Below are 24,917 nucleotides of genomic sequence, written 5' to 3'. Positions count from 1 at the left end.
TGCTATTAAATTTTTTTTGAAGCTTTAATTTGTTGAAATCTATTGTTCTATGCTTAATATATATCATGGTATCATTGGATTTGTTCAGGTGAAATGTGTAGGACTGGTTTGGTTCATATATACTACATCTGCAGTTAATGTTCTTATTGGAGAATTGTTTGGATGTTGTTTTAGCATAGCTTTTCCCAATGGAGAATATGATATGTGTTTGTTCATGGACCTCCTTTAATTTTTTTTTTTTTTTTTTTTGCATTTTTGTTTTTGGATTTGCTTAGCCTAAATGTGTATCGATTTGTTTTTCTTCATATATTGTGGTATACTGGTCTGTCTTGTTATTGGATTTTCTTACCCTAAATGTATATCGATTTGTTTTTCTTTATATATTATGCTATTCTGTTTTGTCCTTGTTATTGAATTTGCTTAGCCTGAATATATGTCGATATTTTTTTTTCATTGCCTGATATTGGAGCATGTATATATGTAAATAAACTGTTGTCGGTGATTAAGAGTACCAGAGTTTGAATTGGTAGAGTTTATGGAACTTAGTGAATGCATGCAGGATATGTGATTGGGGTTTTGTTGCTCGATGACGTAGTTTTGGTTTGTGGTTTTTGTTTAATGTAGATGGATAGGTCATGGGTGCATGCTGATAGGAGATCTCATGAATATAAGTTAGGGGTGGCAGAGTTTTGTCAGTTTGCTTTGGGAAATGCTAGAGACCCTAACTGTATTTGTTGTCCTTGCACAAAGTGTGGAAATGTGAAAGATTTTTCTGCACAAGTGATAAAGGATCACTTGTTTGTAAATGGGATTAACACAAATTATGTGAAATGGATAGAACATGGGGAGGTTGTAGTGGAGTCTGGATCATATACGGATAGTGAAAGTCTTGAATCAGAGCCAATTGAATCTGACTCTGTACAGGGTAACATGAGGGCAGATTATGAAGTAGAATTAGATAGTGATGTGGAGTTGGAAGGTGATGAGGATGAGGAGTTTTCGAGTGTGTAATGAATTCAAGAAATTTGTTGATGATGCCAACAAACCCTTGTACCCTGGTTGCAATAGGCACACCAAGATGAATGTGCTTGTGAGGCTTTACAACTTGAAAGCCAAGCATAGGATGAGTGATTCGGCTTACTCGGACTGGTTGATTGCCTTTGCTGAGTATCTGCCGGAAGGAAACGAGATACCTTCCTCTGTGTACGAAGCAAAGAAGAGTTTGAGTGCATTAGGAATGGATTACACCAAAATACATGCCTGCCCTAATGACTGTATTCTGTACAGAAAACAATATGCCGATGACACTATTTGTCCTACATGTGGTACATCTAGGTGGAAAATATGAAAAAACAAGAAAGAAAGAGAGGGAGTCCCTGCAAAAGTGTTATGGTATTTCCCTCATATTCCTAGGTTCAAAAGAATGTTTCAATCAACTGAAACATCAAAGGCCTTAACTTGGCATGCCACCGAGAGAAACAAGGATGGCTTAATTCGCCATCCTGCAGATTCTGCGGCTTGGAAGTTGGTAGATGAAAAATGGGCAGATTTTGGTAATGAGCCACGAAACCTACGACTTGCATTGTCATCGGATGGGTTCAATCCCTTTAGCTCCTTAAGCAGCAAGTATAGTTGTTGGCCCGTTATTTTGGTAACCTATAATCTACCTCCATGGTTGATAATGAAGAGGAAACACATGATGCTTACCTCATTGATATCGGGCCCTAAACAACCAAGAAACGACATCGATGTTTACCCTGAACCATTAATAGATGACTTAAAGCTGCTATGGGAAGGGGTGAATGGAGTTTACGATGCCAATGTATTGCGTGACTTCTTCTCCTCCTTGTTTGAAGAATCAGAGCTAGAAGACAAAAGAATGGAGAGAATTTTTGGTGTGTGAAAAGAATGAAGAAATTGGTGTATGAGGCTTGCAGGGTGCATCTATATATAGGAGACGTCTGGGGCTTCTGGATCATTCTTTTAATTTCTAGGAATTATTTGCTTGCGCCACATAGCTCCAACCAATCAATTAATTCCACGACAGCTTTGCTATGTCATCCAACCAATGAAAAGCCTCCAATTTAACACTTTGATTTAAGGGATATTATATTTTTTCCGAATTTAAATAAATAATTTCTTATTTATCTCTTCAATTTCGGCCAAGATTCATTCAAGGAATGTATTTGGATCTGTTTTCAACCTTTCTGCATATTGTAATCCCTTGAAATTCTCCTTAATTATCTATAGAAGTCTCCCTTTGGTCATGATCATGTCTAGATGCATTTAAGATTTAATTGAGATGTCATTATCCAGATATATTCTTGAAATTCGCCCAAAATCAGTATATGTCTAATACAGACTCCAAATTTGATTTTTAACCATCTTTTCTTGTCAAAAATACTCCCAATCCATATCACCTTTGTAGAGGACGTTTTGAGCTTGTTCTTGGGCTCTCCTAGTCCACCCAGGTATCCTATTGTCATCAGGACTCCTAGTCCAACGAGGACTCTTCACATGAAGTGTTCTTGAACCTTCCGGAATCTTCTTTTGCTTTTCTAGTTCAACTGGGACTCCTTGTGTCATTAAGATTCATTTTCCTAGCAAGAATAGGTTTCCTAGTTCAACTAAGACTCTGCATTTTTCTTCATTTCTCCAAATATGTTTCCTAGTTGACCCAGGATTCCTACTTTGACTTGGTTTCATAGTCAGACCAGGAAAACTTCATTTCTTCATTTCATCTCATTTCTGAAGCCCTCCTGCATTTCCTCTATCATTTCCAACGTTCCCTTGCTCCTCAAGTGCCTTTAAGCTCATTTCTTCTCCATTTGCTCCAAGGTACCTAAAAATAGAAACTTTATTAAAATTGATTTGTCTAAGGAAATAGTTAAGTAAACTATGAGGAAATAACTATTAAAACATCGCATTAAAATGCTCCTATCAAATGACAATCGTCTTTTAGTTTTCTCCATGTTTTTTTCAATTCGTCTTCAGCTTCCTTTGATAGATAATGGGTAAATTTCTATATGTTCTATTCATCTCATACTGAGGTTTAAATAGGATTACAGATTGTACACAGAAGGAAAATATTTAACACCTATACTAATGGTCCTATGATTGCAATTCAATCAACTATCATTACAAATTAATCAATCTTATCCTATCATTACAAATCAACCAATGTATAATCGATCAAATATTAATCTTAATTGAAACAGCTCAACAACACCCCTTTAAGTTGGGGAATAGCTGTCTCGAATACCCAACTTGTCTAGTGAGGTGTGGAATATTTTACTAGAGACAACTTTCGTCAGAATGTCAGCCAATTGATCTTGAGTTCTTACGTGTGGCATGTCAATGATCTCTAACTCTAACTTCTCCTTGATGAAATGCCTATCCACTTCAACATGTTTGGTTCTGTCATGTTGAATTGGATTGTATGCTATATCAATGGCTGCTTTATTGTCACAATATAAGGCCATGACATATTTTAGTTTGAAGCCCAAATCCTTCATTAAATTTTGGAGCTATAATATCTCACACACACCATGGGCCATCCCACAGTATTTAGCCTCTGCACTTGATCTAGCTACCACTTTCTGCTTCTTATTTCTCTATGTTACTAGATTTTGTTTTTCTTTATTAAAGATGATCAAAGGGTTTCACTCATGCCCCCATGGTGACTCAAACCTATGACTTCGTACATAGGTAGTCAGTGTTCTAACCACTGAGCTAACACTTCTCTATGTTACTAGATTACCTCCCACAAAAGTGAAATATCCTGAGGTTGATCTTCTTTCAGTGATACATCCAGTCCAATCTGCATCAGTGTATCCAGCCACCTCAAAATGATTATTTTTAGAAAGGGAAAATTTTAGAAACAGTACATGAACTTATAAATCCGACCAAATTTTTATATATGACGTCAATAACCCTGTCAAGGCGTATGTCATTATCCATTTAATGAAGGGTAGAATAGGATTTTTACCTAGAAAGATAAACTCAAACCCAAACCCAGAAAACTCTTGCCCAGAAAAGATGAACTCGATCACATCCTCCCAGCAATCAAATGCCGATCACTATAAACTAAATCACATTGACACAGCAACCCCGGTTTACAACCCTTGTTTTCCCTGAATCAGATGCCTGAATTCCCAACATCAATTTCCTTACCAAATATCCCAATTCGAAATGCTCAGATTCTAGATAAAATAAAATAAACCCCAATTTTTCGAGCCCTAGAATTTCCTATTCGATCCTCAAGTCCTGAGCTTTTCTCCAACGATCAATGATTCCGAATCGGAGCCTGGAATCTTTTGCCCAGAGATCAGCAAGATTGCAAAAAAAACCTGAAATCGGAGCCCTAGCTCAGAAATGCATCGAGAAATCCCCACCGCACCATTCCTTGTACACCCACACCGTCAGAAAGCGAACCTATATCTTCTCAATCGCTGACACTTTTGTGATCATCGGCATTTTCGATCAAGATCTCAATCAATCTGAGGCACTTGTTTTCTTGAATAGATTGAGATGCGATTTGAGAGGATTAATGGAACTGGGTCGGTCTCGGATGGTGGACATTTCGCCTTCCATTGCTTCCAAGCTGAGTTTGATTCGATTATGAGTGAAGTAATGGTGTTGGATTTCGATTTGCCCACTTCGCCGCTGCAAGTCGGAATCTAAGCATGGATTCGAGTAGCGGTAAAGGGAAGAGATTGGATCTGGATTTAACAAAACTCGTTCTTCAGTGCAAGTGAGAGAGAGAGAGAGCTAGGTGCCCAGAGTACAAATGTAAAGAGACCAAATTATCCATCAAATTATGTTACGTGACACATTAACTAACAATGTTAGTCACAGCATGTACAAATAATTGGTCGGGATTAGATGTTCGTGTACTAAAATTTTTAATTTATAACTTTATGTATAGAAATGCATAGTCGCCTGACCCTTCTCAACAATTTTGCTAGATGAAAAGGGCGCGCTTTCATAAAAGAGCTTGTTATCGAGGTTTCTGAGTATGCAACTATTTCTGCAGCAATGTCGGCGAAGACGAATCACATTACCGATAACTGAGCAATTACCAGAGGGTGAGAAACACCAAGTTCTGTAGTATTGAACTTGCTAAGTGTGCAATACGGCCTTTCAGCAAGAAAACTGAAATGACAAACAGAAAAGAAATGGAAGCTCTCTCAGACAAATGATTCAAATATAATAAATTTTTATAAAACAAAAGAATCCTTTCTGAAATCATCAAAATGTGGACTTTCATCATCTAACAGATTATAATTCGCCTTGTCTCTACTTTTATCCGAATTTCGTAGTCTTGTTAACTATTGAACCTGCATGAAAATATGCAGGCGTGTTTCACCACTTTGGTGAACAAGCTCATTCACCCTATTGTTTTGACAGTGACATTTATATAAATAATGAAGATTAAAAATGCAATGACATTTGTTATAAATATTGATATAACAATAATGAAGTTAATGAAAGTGACCAAAATTGACCAAGAGGATGGAAATACAATTGAACAAAGATGTGTACTATGAATTAGCCAAAACATGCACCAACAGTTCAATTGTTAAAAGCCAAAATTGTATGATCCGCTTCACATTACAGCCATATTTTTGGTTCCCAAAATTTGTGGTAAGGGCTAGTTGGCTATTGCATGATAAGGCAGAGACTTGCGATGCAAGATCTGAAGAGTCCCCTCGAAGCTTGACAGTTAATCCTTTTAGACAAGCAGAACTGCATTTACACATCCATCGTTCTCTGGATTATTCGTCACCTGAGCATATTTCCCTGCATCCGACAGCAAAGATGAGTACAACCACACATGTTAAAAATCTAAACGCACCCTAATTTACAAGAGGGGGAGTACAATGACAAAATTAATTCGAAATTGAACAGAAAGCCAAGCACAGGCATGTTTTGAACTCACCCCATACAACTTTCCCATTAGGTGTGACTAGACCAAGTTCACTTACATTCACCTGAAATTCAGAGATAAACACACACAAAACAGCTTGAGACATCATGATGTTGAAATTATAAATGTCACGACTCATCACACAAGAATGAGATACATACCTCAATGATGGTTCCCTTGGTCAAGACACCAAGAGAGGTGTACATTTGACCATTAGGGTTTTTCTTCACACCAATGATCTCGAGGTTAAAAGTACATTTGAGTTCAGGGTGTGTCACGTGAGCTTTAGTGAATCGCAACCCACTGGGCCGGATAAACCGCTCATACTTGGGAGGTTTCCTTGTAAAACCAGGTCCCACAAATGTGGCTTTTGTGATCATCCGCTTCCATTGCTTAGCTGAACAGAAGAACCAAAATATAAGCTACCAAGAATGAAAGCAACAGAATTACATCAAATATACTTGCTCAAAAGATTTACAAGCGTAGCATGAAAATATATGAACGAACAACAATTTTATCTGGTTGTCTGGAAAATACTAAATCATAAGCCTAAATAATGACTGGGTATAAACCACCAATTGACCTCAGACTTTATCAATGGGAAGCTAACTTCAAACTTGGATAGGGATAGCGAGAATGAAGTTCTTACTCTTGCGTTTGCCCGTTCTAAGCACTTTAAACATCTCATCTTCAGCCACAGGCCTTACCTGGAAAATATACAAGTCGGTCAGATAATTATTAATTCACACATTAGTGTAGAGTCCAAGAGTTGCACTTGTATTACCTTAGGCAGAGGGACTTCCCATTTCCCAGCTTTCTCTTTCCGTTTTTGCTTGATGGAATTGCTAAGAGTCTATTTACAGCATAAAGTCAGATACTATCCATGAAAAGCTATCTTAATCATTCTATATAATGGCTGTTCACCATACCTTTGCTCGTGTTGTATTGTCACGATCCAACAGATAAGTTGGAACAGCCCCTTCATGAACATCATCATCAACCTTGTGTCTAGTTGATGACTCCTCGTGCATAGCCAATCTGTCAACATTCACAAACAATATTTAATTGTGAAATACGGGCCACTATAATGACTAGCTCAATAAACAGTAATAGTAAACACACCCTACAGAGTAAGCTACCAACACAACAACAACCTACCTGATAATCATATAAACTTGTACATATGATCCTAACTTCATATTGCGTATGATCACACAACAAATTAATAATTGTCGAGTAATCATTGTTACATGAATATATAATACTTTCGAGTCAAGAAGAACATATTAACAGTCTAGGGTAGAAAAAAGAACCGTATCAATAACCACAAAAGAAGAATCTCAAAATCATTAACTATATGCTAAACATATTAACTACTAATAGAAAACTTCTGAGCTACGAGCCTACGAGCAAAGTTTTAAGAGAACAATCCACAGAGCAGAACTATGAAGAAACAAACAAAAAGGCTCAATTAAATTAGACTAAAACCCAGAAAACAAACTCACGTTTTCTTCATTAGAGCCTTTTCTGCATAGCGTTTCTTGGCAAACATCTTGCCCTTAATACCCAGAGCCTGTTTCATTACAAAACTAGTAAGAAACATAATAAGAACAAACTTTTATTTTATTTTAATTTCTCAAGACAGTAGGGGGAAAATAAATAGAACTGACCTTTTGCGCAATTTCAGAGCGTTTGTGGACCTCACGAGCCTCCTTCTTGCGCTTGCGCTCAAAGTGGTCAGGTCTGTACCCATATCGCTTCCTGTGAAGATCTATATAATCTCCCTGCGGCTGAATTCCACCAATAACAAACAATATTAAATTTCATCATAAATAAGATAAATATAAACACAGAGAGAGAGAGAGAGAGAGATAAAAAAAAAACAAAAACAAACCATGGTTACAGGGATTTGTTGCTCTCAGTTTGTTGTTATAAATCAGAAGCAAGCCTCAACAAGAATCTACAAAAGACTGACAGATATAACATAAAAACAAATTAGACAATTAACCATCAGAAGCAAGTGCATAACATAATTCTTCAACAGCAAAACAAAACAAAAAACTATAGAAACATCAAATCAAATTTTCTTTATCCGATTCGCTTTATATCTCTCATTCAGCGCACTTCCCAAACTAAAATTTCACTCACATCCAAACTTTGAAAATCAAAAGTGATAAACCCTAACAACCAATACATCCATCGTGGCTCAAGCATCACCCCAAAATTGTTTCATGTTCATATAAATAAGAAATGCAGACATTCATGTTCACATAAATGTGTAACACCCAATATTCTCTCCTCTGTTTCAAACCCAAATTCCCAACCAAATACTTATACAACTGTTTCACCAGTGCTAAATTCCCTAAAACTTTATATGCAAATACCAATATAAAGAATTTCATTTTTCAATTCTTTTGGGGATTTTTTTTTTTTTTTTTCTGCACAATACAATCTCGACTTTCCTACATCATCAATCAACCCCAAAATATTTTCTCGACAAAAATCAATAATTTCAAGTTGGCTACGGCCAACACATCTCTAGGGAGTGTAATGAAGAGGCCGCCGGAGTCGGCGGAGCTGCGGTGGCCGAAATACCTATTTTCAAAATCTAAATGCAATTTTATACTCAAAAGAAAGCCCATGAGGTAAGGAACAACTGTTATACCTTGAAATTTCTCCAAAATGGCCGTAAATGGCGCCGGCGACGTCGGTTCGCGGTGGGTAGGAATGTAGGTCGCGGCTTCGTTCTTTTCTCTTTAAACCCTAAACCCGTGCGCGGTATGCACTTGGTTCCAAGGCTGAGGTTTATTAATTAGCTTAGATGAAAATGACCAATTTACCCTTCACGTGAACAACTCCGTTTAATGAATAATACCCTCTTGTAGTCTTGTATTAGTCCTTGAATAAATGATAATATCTCTATTCTTGCCCCCAGACTTTCGCTGCAGTTTATAATGTAGTTTTATAGCATTGGAGCTTTTAAGGCCCCTGGCCGGTCCTGAACTCCTGATGGCATTCATGCCATTTTTTATCACTCTTTTTGGAATAGGTTAACAATTCATTCTTTCAATAGAAAATTACATAGAAGTGTTATTTTGAGCCTTATATTAGCCATAAGGTCATTGAATTTTTCTTGTATACATAAGGCCACTTACATTCACAAATTAATTTTTTCATGACAATTTTACCCTTCTACCTAACAAACCCAATTGCATCGGTTTTTCCGTCTTACATCGATCACAGATCTCTCTCTCTCTCTCTCTCTCTCTCTCTCTCTGTAGTGACCTCCTTGCTCTTCTTCGGTGGTGAAGACGTCGGTGACGCTGTTTGGACGAGGCGGCAAGCCAGGCTTCTCTCTCTTCCCCCCAATTTTAACGAGAAAGCTCCCTTCTGTTTCTCTGCTACTCCAATTTGAGCATCACCGCCTTCACGTCGTTGTCTCCTCCTCCGATTCTGGCGACAAGCGGCACGACGCTATCAGACCTCACACCGCCATCTTCACATTCAATCAAAAAATTACAAACCCGACGAAAACGTGGGGAAGTCTGCGACTGCAGTCCGATCGCTATTTGATGATCGTGATTGGAGGGGTGAAAGGAGAATCACAACGATGATAAAGTTTCATGGCAAGGCGAGGCAGCCCAGGCATCGATGACATCGTCTAGGGCTCAGTTGTTGACTCCTTCGCTCATTCTTTCATTCTCCACTAATGCTAGCCGGATTTCATTCTCGGTCGCTTTTGATGGATGGCAACAGTAATAATAACGATTGTGTATGGCAAAAGGTGACCTATGCAACGAGCTAGAGGAAGAACAAGGTCACAGATTCCATCGACAATCATAATTGGCTTGTTCCGGCGCTGTGATCTCCGACGGAGCACATTTTCCAAGGTGTGGAGAACGAGGTGGAGGAGCAAGTTCGGAGGCTGTAGGAAGCTGATAAGGCGGAGACGGTATTTTCGATTTTTCCATCATATATTTTATAATTGGTTGGTTAAAGTTTGATGAATTTTGATTGTTTTAAGTTTTAGTTTCTGTTGATTGCTTTTGATTCCTTCAATTTCAATTTATGATTCTGATAAGTAAATTGGTTTATGCTTGTGGGCTGCTCTTGTTTTGAAGCTTTGGACATGAAATGAATAGGCATTAGTTTTGCTTATTATGACTTGAAGATTGAGACTTACTAATTAAGTCTGTAACTCTCTATAACTGTTATAGTGGTTTTTCAACACTTTAACAGTAGCTTTCTATATCTATGTTAGTGTCTTTTTAAGCTAATATCAGTAGCTTTTCTATTTTCATTTTTATTGATTTTAAGTTGTTTTATGTCAATAGCTTATCAAATTGGAAATTTTAGGATATTGTATGAAATTCAGTTTTCTTTTTGTTGTGATTTCGTATCACTCGTATTTCTTGTTTGAGATTTGTGTTACACTATCAACATGGATAATCAGCTGGTTTTGTTGCAATCAGTATCTCTGTCAGTAGTTTTTTATTACTGGTCTAGTAGCTTTGTACATGTGTTATAATAGCTTTTTGTACCTATGTCAGTACCTTTTAGATTGCTTTTTTTTATTATCTAGCTAGTTGATAAAGAGTGCGAAGTTTGCGGTGTTGCTGTTTTTAGTTTGCATTTTAAATACTAATATTTTGTTATATCTTTGTGCATAACTATTTCCCTTTGCATTTGCAGTATTAGATTCCGAATATTATGTGAATTTGAGTAGTGAAGCCTCCATTGGCCAAGAGATCATCTGGTTAATCAAGAAATGTTGAAATGAAGTCTGGTGTTGAAGGTGGCAAAATAATGCTCATGGTGTTGGTGAAAGCAGCTTTTACTGTTGGTGAGAGTAGTTTTCTAGTGTTAGTGAGAGTAGCTTTTGGTATTGGTGACAGTAGCTTTTGTTGGTGAGGATAATAGCTTTTCGTTTTGGAGAGCATAGGTTATTTGGTAAGCAGTAGCTTTTATTGTTGGTGATAGTAGTTTTTGTTATTTCATTGGAGGTTGCTGGAAATCTTACTAGAGTAGGTTTTGTTGCTAGTGACAGTAACCTTATGAAAAAAAAAAACATTCTAAGATGCACTTATATGTAATTAACTCTTCTTTCAATTGGTTTTTGATTTCTTCACTAACAAAATTGATCGTAGTCTTATAAATAGAACTAATATTGTTTTAATCCCTAAAACAGAAGCTCTAGAAACGTACAGTAAATCATTATAGACCTATTAGTCTCTGTAATGTCGCTTATAAAGTCATTTCTGAAGTTATTATTTGGGAGAACAGTACATGAGGTATAGGCCACTGAGAATTAAAGTGAAATTATTATACAAAACATTACAATGGTGCCTAGCTAGGGTTAAAAATCCGACGCACTTTTCGTACCTGTCGTCAATAACACCGCTAACTCTTATGCCGTTATTCATTTTTCAAAGGGCAAGTTAGTGTCTTGAATGGAGTTTACTACATGAAATGTTAACAAACTTGGGTTTCATTCTTAAATAAATCTTAAACTCTAAACGTAAATCATCTACCCTAATTGGTTTGGTTCTCCAACACCTTCCTCCACCCATCACCATTTTTCATGATCTTTGTTTCATCGGTTCTATTAGTACAGTTTGGATCATTGCACGACATTTGAACATTTGACTCCATTTCGCTAAAGTGACAAGTAAAACTTATGCAGGGAGCTCTGAGTTTTGCATCCTTACACGACCTCTGGATATTACTAAATTTACTGGATGAAATAATTCTATTCTTCATGAGTACATAGCATTTTAATTGAAAGCAATAATTTTGTTACCTAATATGATATGATAATATCAATACATATGGACAACAGAAGGAAAAACATTGATTCCAAATAACTTGACCATATTAGATGGAATTGAGATAATGTTGGCATCACATATCCTCCAACTCCAGCACTTCTGCTACTTGTGAAACTAGAGTCTCCTCGTCAATAAATTTCGATTGGAGAATCATATTTGTCCTCTTGAATAATTTTTTGAAATGTCTTTGCTTTGATATTATATAATACTAAGCATTTTGCATCATAAGCCATCAAAATATCACACTGTCCAAAATGCACAAAGGCTTCAGATTATGTTCACCATATCCATGGTCTGAACATATAACCTCTCAAAGAATATGTCAGACTCTAGTCCAAGATATCCTGACCCCGAATTCCTTCATCACCCATACGTTAGGATTGAAAGTATCGGGTCCATAATGTACAAAAACACAGTTTCTAGTAGTTCCCGTTCCCAAGGAGGTAAGTTCATAGTTAGTTAGTTACCACTGTAAGCAAGTTACCACAACATGAAGAACTAGACAATGTTTAGGAGTTATATATTGTATATATGTAAATATATATTGATGATGATCTGCGTTTTAAACAAAGTATAAGCTATTAAGCTGTCATTTTAATTATATACATTTGGATAAGCTTATCTAAATTTTGAATTCAAAAATCCAAGTTACAGTTAAGTAGTTAGAGGTTAATTTGAATAAATAGTTAAGCAAAGCAACAGTTTCTTTATGGATGAAATTGATTTGCAGGGTTTCTATGTGTGTGTGTGTGAAACCTTTCTGAAACATGAGTTTTTCTCATTAAATTAGTCTCTCTTTATGGATGAAATTGATTTGCAGGGTTTTTTTTGTGTGTGTGTGAAACCAGTCCTTTCTGAAACATGAGTTTTTCTCATCAAATTACTTAGTCTCATTACTAAGAGAATATTAAGGTGGATTCAGAAGAAGGCAGTCATGGACAATGCAAGTGCATCAAGTAAGTTTGTTATGTTTATATGCTAATGTTCATATATTCTACGGATATAGGATCGATATAGTACCTTCAATCCCAACTCAAAATACAAAAAAATCTGATGATGTACATTGATCTTCCTTACATGCTATGTCTTAGTATGGTTATGATTTAGTTAATCTTAAGTACCAAACTCACAATATGGTAATGGCAATGTCTCCTTGAACCTTGTTCTCTGCTAAGTCATGAGTTATGATGCTGGACCTCATGAAGCTAAGCTTGATCCAATGTATGCCTCCATTTAAATAGCACCCATGCAGGTCTTGCGTGCTTAAATTGAACACTCGAGGTCTATATAAGTCCTCCATGCATTCCTCTTTAGTGCATAGACCTCAATCACAGTTTTCAAATGATCACTATATCCCCATATTACTTTGTAGTCTTCAATGGAGGGATCATAACTGAAACTATGAAAGTTAATATTTTCGCCGATAAGAGTAGGTTTTGGAAACACCCTCGTCTCTACAGTAGATGGGTAATTAACCGAAATTAGTTTAAGTTCTTTAGCCATAAAATGAGTGAAAAAAGAAAAACACACAATTGAGATGATGTAGACTATGAAAAATATTTAATAATTAAAAAAAAGAACAAAAACACTTACCAATCATAAGAAAATAAAATACTATAGAAGAAAAGATTAGAACCATAGACATATACCAAAGAACATCCAACAACTTTTTAGTGTTTCTATTGGGACCTTTAAATCCATTAACTTGACCTCATTCTATTATGAATTATTAAAGGGAAAATCGTCCAAACAGTGTCTGAACTTTTCCAGACTATTAATTTTCATACCCATATTTTAAAAAACATCAAAATGGTACCTGACGATTTAAACTCGACCTAATTTCCATACCTAACAACAGTAAAATTGTTAACCCCGTTAACTTTTCAAGGGCATTTTCGTCCCTTCACTTGAATCCTAACGTTAACCCCTTAATTTCGTCGAAGATGGTGAGGAGCAATGGTGTGGGAGATGCCGGGAAGCTGGACGTACGAGGTTGTCCTGCAGCGCCTCCGCTACGACGGTTGCTTCTCGCCTCGTCGGACGGGCCATAGTGATGGTGATGCACTGACTGGTTTTCTTTTCTTCTCAGATGGTGGTAATTGCTGCTGCGGGGTTTATCTTTTGGCGGTCGGAGGTTGAGCGGTGGGTGGGAATGCAAGTTTGGTTTCTGCAGATGAGGATGATAATTAATCGAATTTGGATTGGTAGGGGATATTAATTGCTGGAATCTGGGCTACCGATGGGTGGGCATGGTGGCTAATAATGTTGTAATTGGGTGGACTGGTTTTGGAGTTTTTGCACTGACAATTGGTGCTGATGAAAATTTTTCAACTGAATGGTGGTTGTAATTGTTGGTTGTAAGAAGAAGAGTTGTTCACAACTCTCTCTCTCCCTCAATTGGATCTGGGTTCATCTGCAATTTCTATCCAATTTAATAACTGGGTTTTCTCTCTCTTTCAATTTTATCTGGGTTAATCTTCTTTTAGCAAGTAATATCAATCATGATCATGATTTTCTCTCTCTTTTTCATCTCTTCATCATTTCTCACCGTCTCTGTCTCTCTCTCTCTCATTTTTTATCTCTAAAAGTTCTACCTTTTCTGCCATTGATGATGGCTATCCCCCATCTGTTCAGTTTTTTTGTTCTTTAATGGGTCCCTTCTTTAATTTATTTTTTAGTCCTAATTGGCTTCCTCCCAAATTGATGATTACATGATTAATTAGAATTTGATCTGGGTTCACAGGCCGGATGGAATTTTTTTCATGCTTCTGGTATCAACTTCCTTGTTTATGCCCAAAAGCTTGACGCTATCAATTAAGAGCAGTAATCCAGAATTTCAATGCTGCAATCGATGTCGAAGAACATCCTTCCTCCAACCAAATCGATTTCCACCTTGCTGCAGTGAATTTAGTTGATGAATATATACTCCCAATCCTATTCATAACAAATAACTATAGAGCTCAAAGATGAAGAGGATATGGGTTGGGCTGCCGAAGAAGTGCAGATTTTTTTGGTCGAAGAAGAGAATTGAGAGAGAGGAGGGAGAGAATTGGGCAACGGCGTAGTTTTTTTTTCGCTGATGTGTTAATATGATAGCCCTTTGATGTTAGATCAATGGTCTAGAATTAAAGTCAAGGAGAAACAAGGAGATTTTTGCCAAGGAGAGAATCCGGATTCATTGGGAATCAAGTGAAGGGACGAAAATACCCTTGAAAAGTTAACGGGATTAACGATTTTACTGTTGCTAGGTATGGAAATTAGGTCGAGTTTAAATCGTCAGGTACCATTTTGATGTTTTTTAAAACATAGGTATGAAAATTAATAGTCTGGAAAAGTTCAGACACTGTTTGGACGATTTTCCCATTATTAAATGACATATATAACCCACTATAAAATGACTACTAATAAGGACAATAATTATACCCAAAAATGTTATATTTGTTCAAGTAAAACCCTAGTTTGTGTTTGGCCCAAACCCTAGGTTACTTGCTCTAGTGGTAATATGGTTAAATTAGAAGGATTTAGATTCCTATTCAATGTACGATTACTTTCCTTGTATGATTGAGATTCTATGCATTGTAATCCTCTATATAAAGAGGCCCCTATTATCAATGAGAATACACAGCAAATTCCTCTCAAATTCAGTTTCTCTACAACACGTTATCAGCACGAGCCCTAATCCTAGCCCTAAAAACAAAAAACTCAAAAACTCTTCTCACGAAAACTGCCGCAAGCTCCTAGCCCTTGTTAGCCATGCCCGATGCTGCCCCTGCAGCCCTTGCGCACCGGTGTGCCGCCTACTGCCCCTGTAGCATTGCCGCACGCCTGCTGCCCCCTGCAACACAGCAGCACGCTCGTTTCTGTGCAGATCAGTCTGCTTTCATGCGCCGAAACGTCTTGTTGGGAACCTCTGATCAAAATACTTTCTTCATCAAAGTCGTTCATCTCTGTCTCTTATATCTGACCTCCAAATTTCAGCTATATTGGAGTCGTTTTGAGACATGTACACCATTCGAGGTGGGAGCTGTTCAGCATGCTCGTTCCTGTTCATATCAGTCAGTTTGCAAGCCCCGAAATGCCTATTTCAGAACTTCAGATCAAAATTCTTCCTTCACCAAAGTTGTTCACGTATGTCTCTTCTATCTAACCTCCCAATTTAAGCCCTATTGGAGTCGTTTTGAGACCTGTACACTAATCGGAGTGAGAGCTATTCAGAAGAGAATTTGCTCCGAATTTCAACAAGTTTGATTCGCCTAGAACTGAAGCTTGTCTGCAATCCTACAACGAGGATCGAATACGTTCTGCAATCCTAAGAGGTATGGTTTATTAAAATTTCCCATTTTTGAAGTTTTTTATTCTTTTTTGCTTCTTTTTCTCGGGGACTTGCAACCTCCCTTCTTCTACCCCCCTTTCTTTATCATAGGGGAGACCAAATTAAGCCAAACTGTGGGGGTTCGTGCTCACTCCAAGCTTGGAGCTTGTAGAGTTCTCCAAACTTAGAGTTTGTTGAGATGAAACGATCGACTGCAAACATCATTGTTTCGATCTAATCCAACCCCTCTTGGAATCGAATTTCTTGGAAGCGACTACGCTCAGAAATTCCTAATTTCTTGGAAGCGACTACGCTCAGAAATTTTATTTGTTTTCGTGGTAGCCTTTTTACTCCGAAACTAACCCTAATTTCTTGTTTTCTTTCAGGATGAGTAACCTGAACAAATTGGACTTTGCTCCATTGGGAACAACTGGCTCTGAATATCACAGGTGGGTTCGTGATATCCGCCAGCATCTCAAGGCCGATGGAATCTTGGATACGATCCTCGAGCCTAGCCAGGACGTGCTAACTGTTGAGCAAGCTCAAGCTTTGGAAGAAAATAGAGCAGCCTTAGAGGCAAATAAGGCGAAAACCATCATCCTAATGACTCGTCATATGGATGATTTGCTCTAGTACGAGTGTATGAATGAAGAAGACCCCAGAAGGCTGTGGGTCTCACTCGAAGATAGATTTGGCAACATCCGTGACTCCCTGCTTCCTGACCTAGAAGTGAGATGGCATAGCCTCCCTTCTGTGATTTCAAGTCAGTTCTTGACTACAACTCGGAAGCACTTCGCATTAAATCCTTAATGGAATTTTGTGGTAAAGAGATCACAAATGCGATGTTGATTGAGAAGACTCTCTCTACTTTCCCTGTCTCTGCATTGATGGTTGTTAAGAACTATCGAATCGATGTCACTGTAAGACGAATTACAAGGTTTCATGAGCTCATTAGAGCTATGAATGTCGCTGAAAAGCATGACAACATCCTTGTGAAGAACTATAATTCGAGATCCGTGGGAACAGAGCATATTCCGGAATCCAATTATAATCGCGCCCCAAAGAGAGGGCGCCAAGAGTGAAACCCTAATATTAGGAATACATTTGGACGTTCTGGTCCATATAATCGCTCTACTTGGGAAGGTAATCGCCAAAATAGGCGAACAACGAACCGAAGAGATAAACGTGGAAAGAGAAAGGGAGGCAACGCCTCTGGCCATGTTGGTGGCGCCACCAACACTAAGAGCCATCTAAATGACGCTTTCAAAGCACCTCAATCAATGGAGTTTGAGCAAATAGATGTATGTTCTCGATGTGGAGTGTCTGATCATTGGGCACACATTTGTAGAGATCGTGGAGAAATTGTTACCGCCTACAAAGCATATTGTGAAGCAAGAGAAGCTCACTATATGGAACAAGAAGATCAAGAAGATGATCTAGAGTGAAGGGTTAAAGACTACAAATCTAGCTGGGATCAATAGATCACCAATTCTGTTTAAGTCTTTGTTTTTCCAAGAGATGTAATAGGTAATTGCCATATATTTTTGTAGTAAATGCCAATGGTTTACCTTTTCTTCAAAGTAGGCTCAATCAAAATAAGTGTGATGTCTAGGAAGGTTATGAGATTAGTAGTACTTAAGCGAGCCTTGCTCCACCGACATTTCTCTACTCACCTGGTCACATTTATTTTTGAATTACCGAAAGAAGTTACACGACTACCATTGTTTTGCATTAGCTATCATTTTGGATTAGATTTTGTTTAGTCAAAGTGACAAAGATGTAACTCTGTTGGCTTATGAATAAAATTTTGAGTTTTTTATGACTCCATTTTGATTCTGAGCATATGACTTTTGTGACTACGATGGCTGGGCCATTAGTATTAATTCAAGGACATGGAATAACCCAAGTTCCACCTGCCAAATGGCACCTTGATTACTGTCGCAAAAACTCTCTACACTCTGAAGGCAAATCGCACCTATGAATAGCCAACGGATTCCATGCGAAAGCGCATGTAGAGAACGGAAATGAGTTCCTTTGCAATATCTCTAATGATTGCGAACAAAGGCGTATCTTAGAGAAGTTTATGTGTCTCTCTAGTGGATTCTATGTCACTATTTGAGCTATTAATCCAATAAAGTTATGAGAGAAGATCTCTTAGATTTAGACACATATTGGCTTTGTCACGACAGGATAGATCATCCCAGTCATGATATGATGATCCGTCTACTAAAAACTTCACATGGACATCATTCCTTTCGAGCGAAACGAAGCATGAATCAAAAGTTGATTTCTGGACTAAGTGTGATCGACGCTGCTGCCTTACTGCCTAGGGCACCGCCTCAATCCACCACCAGCCTGGGGCTGGCACAGTCCATATCTATGACACTGGATAGCGTCCATCATGGTGATGGCGCCCCAGGTGATGCTGTAATCACCAACTTGCTTCAAATAGTGTTTCAGACGCTCAGGCCTAACCAAAATTCTCATTGGTTACTTCTAAAGCTTCTCGCTCATTTTACAAAGCCCGTTCCTTAGGGAAATTAGGACTAAGACCGTCTTATGCAAAGGAAATGAACATATTCATTATGTTCTTACATAGAATCCGTGGGGATTCTGTGAATTGGTTCAACCAACTTGCGGACGCTTAAATATTTCATGATATTGGTTGACACGCAAACACGCTGGTCACGTGTTGTGCCATTGTCCATCTATAAATGCTGCTTATGCTACACTCCTAGCACATATCATATGACAATGGGCTCACTCCCCAGATCATCCTATTCAGTCAATTGGATTTGACTATGTTAGAGAGTTTACATCAAAAGACTTTCGATGGATATTGCAATGGGACTGATGTTGGACATCACATTCCCATGTACACACCCAAATTGCGGAAACGACTACGATGATAGTCCGGACATTGGTAATGCGCGCCAATCTCCTTATTTTCGCTTGGGCTGATGCAATATCACAAGCAGCTATGCTAATTCGTCTACGACCCACCGCCACTCAATGTACCTCTGCGTTACAGCTAGTGATTGGGTACAAGTATCGTACTTACGCATATTTGAGTGAGCCATTTATGTGCCAATTGCGCCGCCATAGCGCTCTATGATGGGTCCTTACAGACGAATGGGAAACTACGTAGGATTTGAGACTCCAACAATCGTCCGCCACTTAATGCCCTTGCAAGGCGATCTCATTATCGCTAGATTTGCGGGTTGTCACTTTGATGAGACAGTCTTCCCATCGTTAGGGGGGAGATAAGAACACGGATGTTCAGCATGAACTACAGGGATTGTCGTGGTCTGTCCCCACTATGTCTCATCTCGATCCCTGTTAAAGTGACGAGATCACACAAATATGTTGCAAACAAACCTGCAAGGAAGGACGTCCCTACGAGAGGACGTAGCGCCACCCCACACGGAGGTGGGCATGGCACCAACGCCAGAGAGAGTGGCACTCTGGCGTTACAGGCCATGGCCCCAGCTAGGATGCGTGGGAGGCCGGTAGGTTCGAAGGACACTTTGGCACATTCCAATCCTTTGATCATCAAGACTCAAAATCCGTCTCATGAGAATCTTCCAGGTTAGGGTTATCGTTGGGGGACGACTCAACGTCAGAACCTATTCCTGAGAATATAAAGCTCTATAAAAATTACACTAGTGTACTTGAGACGTGGGATAGAAACTCCATCATAATTGATGATGTAGTTGCGTATTTCGTTGCGCATGAGTTTGTTGAGTCAGATGATATCGAACCACGCTCCATTGATGAATGAATGCCAACGTAGAGAGATTTGGCCTAAATGGAAAGATGTGATCCAGGTTAAGATGGATTCTCTAACGAAGAGGAAGGTTTTCGAGCTAGAGATGCCAACACCTCCTAACATAAAAGCTGTTGACTAATGGGTCTTCGTTAGAAATCGTAGTGAGAAAAAGAGATAGTAATCTCGCCTTATGGCGCAAGGCTTCTCTTAAAACGCCCTGAAATCGACTACGATGAGACAGATTCTCTCGTATTGGATGTCATTGCACTCCACTACCCTATCAGTTTGGTAGTTTCAGAATAACTGAACATGCAGCTTACAAATGTGGTCACTACGTATCTCTATAGAGATCTAGATACGGAATATACATGAAGGTTCATGGTGAACGTCATTTTCCCAAGTCAAGTGACTCTAGACCATGGTGCGCTTTTACAGAGAGGTTGAAACGCTCGCTAAAATGACTACTTGATTGGGAGGGGATATGCCCATGCGTTTCCATAACAAGTTTCGGATTCCATCGCGGTTCATGTTGGACATGATCTTCATTAGAAGCCCTTAAAGAGTTAAGGGAAACCGCTGAACACTTGAAATCCTATTTTGAGATTAAGGATTATGGGAGAACACAATTATGTCTCAGCTTGAAACTTGAGCATTGTGTCGATAGATGCTTAGGCATTTTGACAAAGTCAAACCTTCAAGCACCCCCATGATCGTCCGTAGTCTTGATCCTGAAAATGATCATCTTCGTCTAAAGGATGATGACGAAGATGTGCTAGAGGCAGAAGTGCCTTACTTGAGTACAATAGGCGCATTATTGTACTTAGCTCAATGCACAAGACCGGACATCTCATTTGCAGTGAACTTGTTAGCTAAGGTATAGCTTTGCGCCAACGCGACGCCATTTTGATTGGTGTAAAAGATATCTTTCAGTACTTGAGATGTACGATTGATATGGGCTTGTTCTATCCCTACAGAGAGATGATGGATTCGGATCCATCACACACCAGAAACGCCGCCAAAGCTGGCCTGCGTTCTCTATCCCCATCCCAAATACGATATAAGTGTTTTGGAAGGTTTTGCTGATGCTGGGTACCTCTCTGACCCACACAAAGGTCGCTCCCAAACTGGTTAAGTGTTCACCATGGGAAAAGACCATGATATCTTGGAGGTCTACAGAACAGACCGTCGCCATATCTTCGAACCATGCAGAGATTATTGCTCTTCACGAAGTGGTTCGTGAATGGTTTTGGATTGGATCTATATTCACGCATGTTCGAACAATTGTGGTTTGAAGTCTACCACAAGATGAGCCTATGAGCATTTAGGATAAGATTGTTCGTTTTGAACAAATGAAGCTAGGCTACATCAAAAGCGACAACACCAAGCATAATCAGCAACAACAGACTCTCCTTAAGATCAAAGTGAATTAGGTTCAATCTGAGGAAAATATGGCAGACTTGTTTACTAAGTCATTGCCCAAATCCACGTTCGAGAAACATGTGGCAAGAATTGGCTTGCGGAAATTATCTGAACTCCCATGATCGTAGTCATCAGGGGGAGACGCAGACATCAGGGGGAGATGTCTACATGTTCACCTCGAAACGTGAAGGGTGTGTTGTGCTCTTTTTCCCCTTCGACCGAGGTTATTTTTGTCCCACTGGGTTTTTGTTACTCGGCAAGGTTTTTAATGAGGCAACGAGAGAAGCACCGCGTTTGGGCAACACAAGGGGGAGTGTTCAAGTAAAACCCTAATTTGTGTTTGGCCCAAACTCTAGGTTACTTGCTCTAGTGATAATAGGATTAAATTAGAAGGATTTAGATTCCTATTCAATGTACGATTACTTTCCTTGTATGATTGAGATTCTATGCATTGTAATTCTCTATATAAAGAGACCCCTATTATCAATGAGAATACACAGCAAATTCCTCTTAAATTTAGTTTTTCTACAACAATATTTATTTTTTCTAGACTTTCCAATTCAATAATATTAGATTGCATTCTTTATTATTTTACTTATCTATTTTCATTTTTCAATTTCACTACATACTCATTAAAGCATTCATATATAGTTAACAAAAATAAAAACTATGATTAAGATCATGTATATAAAAATGTACGATATATATGTTGAACGCATATTAGTCAGAGAGAACAAAATAAATTATATTATGACCTAAATCTAAGTATATTTGTAAAAAAATAAAAAAAGCTAGCAATTAAAAAAATATTTAAATCATTGAAATGACTAAGTTTTTTATTATAAAGATATTAGTTTGTTTGCAAATTATATGAGTGAAGTTATTTGATGAATTTTAGTGAGGTTATTTAATGAGTAAATTTAGTATTTGAAAATTTGATAGGAGATGTAAAAAACATAGAAGATTTTTTTTTGTTTTATTTTTTAAAGAGGATCAAAGGATTTCACTCCTACCCCCATGGTGACTTGAACCCAGGACCTGGATCCTAGGTAGCGAGTGCTCTAAGTGAGTAAATTTGGAGGTTTCAATAGAAAAACTCCAACGTTTTAGACCTTATTGGGGTAGTACCTAATATTTTTATATGATGGATTTCTTGAAAACCATAAATTATAAAACAAATTGTTAAGCAGTTCAACATCTCATAAAATTATATATAAAAAAATAACAATTAGATCTAAAAGTAAATAAAACCTAACAATGACTGAGATGGAAAATCGATAAATGAGTAACCCAAATGTTACCATTAATCCTCTATTCTCCTTATAGGGGAGGATAGGAGGAAGGTGATAAGTGGTCAATGCGCATGGTTACTCATTTGCCATCAATCCCTAATGCATAAGTAAATTTGGATACAACTATGAAGTGGTTTTATAAATTAGGGTTATTATCACAAATGGTACCTAAACTATACCTCAATCTTATCGATGGTACCTAAACTTCAATTTTGATCACAACCAGTACCCGAACTTTTCGATTTCATTTTAAATGGTACCTAGAGCCACCTCCGGTCACTATTCTGACTAAAAACTGCATGGGAGGCAATCATAGCGATGATTTTTGATGATTTCAAGGGTTGCAATCATATATAGTGATGATTTTTTGGTAATAGACTTGCCTTGAACTTGTTTTTTTTTTTTTTTTTTTAATTTATTTTAGATTTGGCTTTTTTGGCCGGAATAGTGACCGAAGGTGGTCTTAGGTACCATTTAAAATGAAATCGAAAAGTTCGGGTACTGGTTGCGATCAAAATTGAAGTTCAGGTACCATCGATAAAATAGAAGATAAGCTCGGGTATCATTTATGATAATAACCCTATAAATTAATACCTCATCATTTATCTGGTAGATCATTGATTCGATGTTACTGAAACCTACGTCAGGCATTGCAGTGCCAGGACCGTATACATCTTCTTGGCCTTCTATGGCCAAAGAATCATTCATGATTCTCTGATACTATGAAATCAAAAGCCTAATCAGTAATTTGAGTAGTACAAATAATCAACACATATTTTGGTCCTATTTATACAAGAAATAGAGGGTTCTAGTCTTCTAAAATGAATTGACTTTCTCTTTTTGAAATTATGGTTTAGTGTGTAGATCTTATGCCAGAGTACTAGGTTCTTTGTACCTTGGGCTAATTTGTAAATAAATATACAAGGAAATATACCGTATTCTCAAGATAATGGAAAATTCAATGCTGAAATAACAAAAAAAGAAGGGTGAATGAGAAAAAGAAATAAGATATACAATTCGTTGTTCTTTCGTTTGAGAAACATAAACTAACGCAAGCATATATAGATACAAACTAGTCTACTGCTTACATATCAAGAATAAGAGTAAACCATGCACATTCTATATCATCAATAGTGTTGACATTTTATACTAATATAAGAGCTTAAGTAAATATAGGCACACAACAATCACGAAAGAATTTGGCTGAGTGTAATGGGTAAAAACTTTAGATTCTATTTATACAAGATACAGAGGGTTCTAGTCTTCTACAATAAATTGACTTTGTCTAGAATTAGGGTTTAGTACATAGATCTTATGCTTGAGTACCAAGTGTTGTGTACGTTGGGACTGATTTGTAAAAAATATAAAAGGAAATATATATCGTATTTCAAAGTATTTCATGTTGAAATAACAAAAAAAGAAGGTTTAATGAGAAATACAAAAAATGTATTATATTTTACTTGTTGAAGGATATTCTATTTATGTGTGCCTTATCAAACTAGGACTACTTTCCATTGTTGTAATAAGAGAACATTGTTCTAGCTAGATTTCTAGTCTTGATTAGAATATGATTCCTTGTACTCATAGGTTTTGTACTTGTACCCTCTCTATATAGAGGCTTCTATTATCAATGAAAGATACAACTATTCTCTCTACGTACTATTTCTCTCTGCAATTTAGTTTTCCTTAAACGTGTTATCAGCACGAGCCCTAGCCGTAGCTTCAAGAAGCCAAAACCCAAAAACCCTAAATACCTGTTCGCTGCGCACCCACCTTTTCCGAGCACAGCACCCCTGCACCATCTGCTTTTGCCTACCCGCTCAGCACCTGCCTGCCTACACACAAGCCCACCTGCACGAAACTTGGATTAAAGCTCAACGACAATCCTGTTTTAGGATCGAAAAGCATCTGAAATCCCAAAAGGTAAACTTTTCTAAAAGTTGCTACTTTAATTTAAATTTCTGCTTTCGTGCATTTGGAGATTCTAATATCCCTTCTTCTACCTTCCACCTTTCTTGTAATGTGGGATTGAGTAGAACTGTGGGGGTTCGTGCTTCTCCGAACAAGAGGTTCGTTGAGAAATTGAATTAGCTACGAACAAGAGTTTCGCAAGCATCGAAATTCGGCAACCATTCAAAACATCATTGTTTCGGTCTATATAATCCAAATTTCTTGGAAAATATTAGTTGTCGTGGTAGTATTTAATACTCCGAAACTAATTCATTCTCCTTTGTTTTTTAGAATGTCGAATGCAAATATGCAAAAACTCGACTTCACTAAACTAGATTCAAATGACGTTGGTTATCACCGATGGGTGAATGACGTCGAGAATCACCTCATTGCCAATGGGATTCTGTGTAATAGAGCT

At 37.8% G+C, this 24,917-nt stretch overlaps 1 protein-coding gene across 2 annotated transcripts; it reads right to left on the bottom strand.

The window, feature by feature from the left end:
- Positions 1 to 5,489: 5,489 nt before the first annotated feature.
- On the bottom strand, positions 5,490 to 8,733 carry LOC112188324 (ribosome biogenesis protein NSA2 homolog). Of its 2 annotated transcripts, none has more exons than XM_024327413.2 (10): positions 8,595 to 8,733; positions 7,824 to 7,899; positions 7,600 to 7,719; positions 7,435 to 7,502; positions 6,859 to 6,967; positions 6,714 to 6,782; positions 6,579 to 6,636; positions 6,091 to 6,326; positions 5,942 to 5,993; positions 5,490 to 5,802 (listed from the first exon to the last, which is right to left on the bottom strand). In XM_024327413.2, the coding sequence occupies exons 2-10, from the start codon at positions 7,824 to 7,826 to the stop codon at positions 5,735 to 5,737; spliced, it is 783 nt and encodes a 260-aa protein (XP_024183181.1). In that variant the 5' UTR covers positions 7,827 to 7,899; positions 8,595 to 8,733; the 3' UTR covers positions 5,490 to 5,734. The 2 variants fall into 2 exon arrangements, with proteins under 2 accessions (XP_024183181.1, XP_040370797.1); XM_040514863.1 differs by having other exon boundaries at positions 7,824 to 7,889; positions 8,595 to 8,692.
- Between the last annotated feature and the right edge of the window lie 16,184 nt (positions 8,734 to 24,917).

This window comes from Rosa chinensis, chromosome 2 (assembly GCF_002994745.2).
Source record: "Rosa chinensis cultivar Old Blush chromosome 2, RchiOBHm-V2, whole genome shotgun sequence".
Taxonomy (NCBI): domain Eukaryota; kingdom Viridiplantae; phylum Streptophyta; class Magnoliopsida; order Rosales; family Rosaceae; genus Rosa; species Rosa chinensis.
Note: the sequence above shows the minus strand (reverse complement) of the source record. Positions and strands in the feature narration are given on the sequence as shown.